The following is a 6,000-nucleotide window of genomic DNA, read 5'->3' on the forward strand; positions in this document are numbered from 1 at the left end:
CACCTTTCGGTTAGTGAGAATAAAAAACATCAATGAATGATAGTCCCCATACAAAATTAGGGTATGACAAAGAATAAGATAGATAAGAAGCCTTAATGAGAGATTTTAAATAAAGAGTATGAAAATCACATAATATTAAAGTTACTAATTGAATTTAAAAAGATTACATTAAATACTATAAAGAATTTGACAGTTATCATGGGTTAAGCCCTGGCAATACAATGAGATAAACCCACTGGAAACTACTAATAGGTTTTCTTGTCAATAATTTATAGAATTATAGTGAGTTCATCCCATTTGTAAATAACCAAGATTTTTTCATCGGAATGCCTTCTTACCCGTAGATTATTGAGGATTATATTTATATCAATGTTACCGATGGTCAAATTATGAACGCAAACATCTGTTGTCATTCGCACTAAAATATTCTAATCTTCCATCCATACTCATAGATGGTTGTTGCTTTCTGCACCAGCCATATTATTTGTGCACCCAGAAATAAATCGGTTCCAAAAATACCCCTGTCTGCTTTCTTCTTCCTTTTAGCTTTTTCTTTAATGTTTTTAAAGCATTCATTGGTTCATTGTGTTGGTTTCTTCTCATTTTTTCATTTTCGTGAGAGGAGAGGTGCATTGTAGTCGCTTCGGTAGAGATGAAAGTATTACGGAGGTACATCGGTAAGTGATGATTGTTGCGGTGGTTGGTGTGATTGTTAACGAAGGTACGTCGCATTTTTTGTTTATTTGTTTTTTGTGTATAAGACTTACAAATTAAACAATCCATAAGTTATATAATACTTACGGATTATGGATTAATCAATCCTTAAGTATTATATAACTTACGGATTGTCAATCCATATGTATTATAAGGATTAATCAATCCGTATAACGCATACGAATTGAACAATCTGTAAGATTTATATGTATTACTCAATCCGTATAACTCATACAGATTGGACAATCTTTAAGAGTTATATAGATTTCTAAATTTTTTTATTTTGCAACAAAAAAGTTACCGATGAATTTAAGGTCATTGGTAATCCATGGATAATTCCAAATACAATTGTTTTTCTTTTTCAATTATAGTTTTTTTTTTTTTTTTTACTTCAGCAATAACAAATTTGCTTGTTGTGACAGTTGCAAACTCATAAATAAGGATAGCCCTTTGATGAATCTTATTTCTTTTTGTGCCGAAGGCCGCTCATTCTATAGACCTTAATTTACCTCAAATTAGAATTATAAAGTGTAACTTGCTTCCGGTGTTATCACTACGTTTAAGATTTCCCATTACCTCTGGTCTAATAATAGAGAATTTTCTCTTTTCTTCTAATATCTTGGAATAGTTCCCTATTCTTTTGTGGCAAATGCTTGTCGTAAGATATGAATTTGAATAACTTCATTAAGCGACATTAGAATTAACATTAAAGCTCTTATCATCTTAATTACCGTATGTTCTTAATTTTCTGCTGTCACACCGGATTCATTGTGAGACTAAACTTACCCTTCTCCTTCGTAGACGAAACCTATAAAATTTCATCCTCTTGCTAATTAAGGAACTTTGAATGCGACTTTTAATCAACACATGATTCTATTTTTCCTCTGCCTCATACTCTAAGCGAAAATTAATTCGCTGATTGATACTGCTTACCATAACATTCACACATGCAAAAAACCATAACATTCACATACACAAACTCAAAAACTGATGTGAAATAAAGTCATCTCATAGCATTAATTAATACACCTTTGCAAAAGAGTCCTATTTTTAAACAGAAAATTAAATACATATAACCAATCATATAGAGAGTAATGAAATTCACTTCACACCTGCCTTAATTTCACACACAAAAGATATTTCTAAAGACATCAAGAAACCAAAGCAGATATAATTAACCGCATCATCAATCTAGACACATGATGATGATTAATTTAATTTATCTAATTAAGCTATATTATAAATCAAACTTGGTACTGCTCCAGCTGAACATCCTTAGCCGTCAATGGCACATACTCTCCACGATACCCTTCAAGATGATCTGCCAAAGCCGATTTGTCAATATTCTCATGGTGATAGGACTTGCAAACAAAGTAGAGCACAGTTTGCAAAACAAGCCCAAAGAGGAACAAACAAGACAATAGCAAGAAACAGAGAACCCCATATGCTGTTTTGTCCAAAGAACTCACCCTCCATCCATCCACCACCATCACCTTGAACAAAACCCTAATGGAAACAAAAGAAGCCACAAGGGTGAAAAAGATGAATATGGACAAAACCATCTTCCCCCTTATCAACTCCTTGCTCTTCGCCATGGCTCGAACCCCCCACGAGTCCTCCAACACAGTGACAACGCTGGCTAGTTGCCACACCACGGTGAGGTACACAAACCCAATGAAGTACAAAACCGTTATCGAAACCAAAACCGCAAGCCCACCACTACTTAACCCAATTGTGACTATGGACAAGAACATAACTAGCGCAGTCATGATATTGTAAGCGAAGAAAGCAGCAAAGGCACATAGAAAGGTCAACATGAGCCTCTTCCACACCTTAGGGACAACACTCATGACCCTCTTGAATGTCACGTCTTTTGCGGTGTAGATGGAGGCGATGGTGTAGACCACTGCCGAGGTGGAGAGGAGGGAGAATATGAGGAGCAGAGTGAAGTATGCGATTTTGAAGACCACAAGAGTGACCATTTCTGAAGAGATCATGTGATCGAGCTTGTTGTATTGAGGTGTGTTAGGCTTTGTTTCGTCCATGACTATTTCGTTGATGAGAATCTTCCTGAAGAGGAGGTTGGAGATTTCCATGTGGATGAGGAAGATGAAGGAGAGAGGGAGGATTAGTGTTGAGGTGATTTGGGTGAAGATTCTCCTCCATGAAAGTATGATCTTGGAGGCTTCTTTGTAGATGCCAAAGAACCCAAGAAATTGCATCTCTTCTTGTTCTCTATCCATGAAGGCCTAGAGTCTGGATTTTTTTTCCTCTATGGAGGTTTGGTTGGGAAAATGGTTGAGGTGCTTCGGTGAAGATGAGCAACGAGGTTGTGTTGGCAAGAGGATGAACGAATGTGTCAAAGGTGTACAGCAAATAAAAAATGACTTTGGACTTGTTTGCAACACATTGCCCTTAGTTTTCAAATGAATTGCATTTGTTGAAAAGTCAATGACTAGTTTTTGTTTTTTCTTGGCTCATAAATAATGACTAATATATATCTTACCATTTCTCTAACAAATTATCAGCATGTCATTGTTGTCACTAGAATTAGAATTAGATTTAGAATGACAAAATTGTAAATTTGGTCATCCTAGTTGTCTTCAATTTTCATTTTAGTCTCCCTTTAAATTTATTCATGAATTTAGTTTCTCATTTATGTTCAATCTTGTAAATTTGGTTTCCAAGCCCAAATTTAGACGTTGGTTGTTATGAATGTTGACTGCTACGTGTCACTTTCTGATTGGACCATAAACAGGTGCATCATTTTAATCGAGTGTGGTATTTTTTTTACCTCTTTAATCTTTATTTTTTCCCCCTAACCATTTCAGCTTCTTCCTGTTCTTGTTCCTCTCATTTCTCCAACCCTTCTTCCTCCCATGAATTCAAAAACCTCAAAACCAAAACCTCTTCTTCTTGTGCTCTCGTCAAGGCCAAACCCTCAAACACCGCCAAGGTGGACCACACCTTCACCACCATGGTTAAGAAGTTCATGGACAGGAAACCCAAATTCTCCTCCTCGACTGTCGCCACCACCACTAGGTGGCTTATTCCCTCCAATTTGCTCGCAAAGGATTTGAAGAAGGATGTGAAGAAAGTGGTGGGGTTCTCCGTGCTGCAGAAGAAGCTCATTGGAAAGGGCGCTTCAGAGAAGAAGGAGAAGGTGAAGGCCTTGACCGAGGTGAAGAACAACACTAGGACATTGGCCATGGTGCTCAAGAGCGAGAAGGAGTTTCTCAACATCAACAAAGAGTAAGAGCAGCAAATTTCTCAGCTCAAGCATTCCACACTCGGTTAAAATGGCACACCTGTTTATGGTCTAATCAGAATGTGACATGTGACAGTTAACATTCGTTTGTAATAGTCAACATCTAAATTTGATCCTGGGGATCAAATTTACGTGATTGGACATAAATGGAAAACTAAATTCATGAATAAATTTAAAGGGAGACTAAAATCGAAATTGGAGACAACTAGGGAACCAAATTTGCAATTTTGCCGATTTAGAATCATTAAGTAAGATCTTGAATTTGGAATTTTGTAGATAAAAATAAAAAATGTGATTGCAAGAAGAGATTTGATTAAAATAATCTGTTAGATACTTAAAAAAATTAAGGCTTAATTAAGTTTTTCTTACCTATAACATAGGCCGTTTTTAGATTGCTATATAGCATTTTTTTTCAATCAAGTAACTCGAAAATTTTTCAGTTTCATTTTACTACCTATCGTTAGTACTCATCTTCCTTATGTGATAATATGACAGACGGAGTGTCATATCATCATGCCTTGCCACGGGCACCTCATTGTCACATCATCACCTCTAATGACATGACAATGATGTGTCAGTGATTGGACGTGGTGATATGACATTTTGTTTGTCACGTCATCACCTAACGAAAGGAAATTAGTAGCAAATAGTGAAATGAAACTGAAAATTTTTTCAGGTAAGTATTTGACAAAAAATTATTTTTTTAGGTAATAATTTAAAAACGACCTATTTTTCAGACATAAAAAACTTATTTAATATATGATATGAAAAACTTATTTAAATCATATATAATTGGTGTTTTACGGTCTATGATTAATATACACATGTAACATGTTATGTCTTCTCTCACTCTTTCTTCACTATTATCTGAACTCAAAATATATATCTCGCCATTTGATCTTGTTGAGTTTTCTTTTAGCTTTGTTCAGACATTACATGCACGCATCTTAACTTTTTAATTTTTCCTTTAATAATATCTTATTAGTCTACTTGAATTGATTAAACATGATAAATTGATGAGTTATTGTAAATTTCAAACGGTAAAATGAAACTGATTTTTTTTTTCATATACTTAATTGAAAAAAATGAATATTAAATAATAATTTGAAAATGACCTATATTACATATATGAAAAATTTAATTAAGTCAAAAATTAATAATAAACATAAATAATAGATATTTTAAACTAATGTCACGAAGAGAAAAAATCCTTTCGATTTGATTTTGTGCCTAAATGCGTGTTTTTCTTAATAATAATGCAAATGACTATATTTAATTTTTATAAATATTAATAAAAATCTTTAACCATAGATCATCTCTGACCATCTTCAGCCTCTCTATCATTCTCTTTCTTTCTTTTTGTCTTATTCTAATTTTAATTTATTTTTCTTTTATTCTCTCCCGTCTATATTTTGTTGTTGGAGTGGCAGGAGAGAAGACCCAAATACTTCATCAATTGTTATAAAATAGCATTATTTTATCCAAAATATTAGTGATGAAATTCTTTTGCAATTACTCTTTTTTCTAGATTATAGTATTGCTTTATTTTTTTGCTTTGTTACGTCATATGTTCGTGAACTTCCAGGGCGGAAGCCAGAAGATGGGTATTTGGCAACATTTGATTGAATTAATTTCCTTTCTTAACTAATTTAATATTATATTTTTTTTCTAACAATTTTGGAGTCATGTGCAACTCCGTAGCATACGAAAACAAAAGTGAATACTACTTAAAGGGTAATGTGTTTCTTTTTCAATAATAAAAAATAAAAAATAAAAGATGTAAATAATAGATAAAACGGTAAGAGAAGATGAATATGAGGAAAATATATCAAAATCTACACTGAAAGTCACGTTTTTAAATACTTTTAAAATAAAATTTAAATTTCCTCAAATTAACTAATTAGTTAATTATAAGTATACAAATTTGAGATTTTATATATCCTTCCTGTTTTTTCAATTTTTTCCTTGTTTCCTTTATGAGATATCTATTAGGAGAATTTCTTAATAAAATAAAATCT

The 6,000-nt window shown here is 33.3% G+C and overlaps 2 protein-coding genes across 2 annotated transcripts; one reads left to right on the top strand and one right to left on the bottom strand.

Annotated features, from left to right (window-relative positions):
* Window positions 1–1,702: 1,702 nt before the first annotated feature.
* Window positions 1,703–3,120, bottom strand: LOC102660467 (uncharacterized). The gene has a single exon (XM_006596200.4). The coding sequence runs from the start codon at window positions 2,955–2,957 to the stop codon at window positions 1,959–1,961; it is 999 nt and encodes a 332-aa protein (XP_006596263.1). The 5' UTR covers window positions 2,958–3,120; the 3' UTR covers window positions 1,703–1,958.
* On the top strand, window positions 2,989–3,970 carry LOC100812945 (uncharacterized). The gene is made up of 2 exons (XM_006596728.1): window positions 2,989–3,079; window positions 3,546–3,970. The coding sequence occupies exons 1-2, from the start codon at window positions 2,989–2,991 to the stop codon at window positions 3,968–3,970; spliced, it is 516 nt and encodes a 171-aa protein (XP_006596791.1).
* Window positions 3,971–6,000: the final 2,030 nt, after the last annotated feature.

The sequence above is a fragment of the Glycine max genome, chromosome 14 (assembly GCF_000004515.6).
Source record: "Glycine max cultivar Williams 82 chromosome 14, Glycine_max_v4.0, whole genome shotgun sequence".
NCBI classification, from domain to species: domain Eukaryota; kingdom Viridiplantae; phylum Streptophyta; class Magnoliopsida; order Fabales; family Fabaceae; genus Glycine; species Glycine max.

What these genes read in the sequence shown, in the direction of transcription:
- LOC102660467 (XM_006596200.4), bottom strand. Translation starts at nt 2,957, where the DNA reads ATGGATAGAGAACAAGAAGAGATGCAATTTCTTGGGTTCTTTGGCATC.
- LOC100812945 (XM_006596728.1), top strand. Translation starts at nt 2,989, where the DNA reads ATGGAGGTTTGGTTGGGAAAATGGTTGAGGTGCTTCGGTGAAGATGAG. An exon ending in GATGAACGAATGTGTCAAAG is followed by an intron (nt 3,080 to 3,545) that starts GTGTACAGCAAA and finishes TAACCATTTCAG; the next exon opens with CTTCTTCCTGTTCTTGTTCC.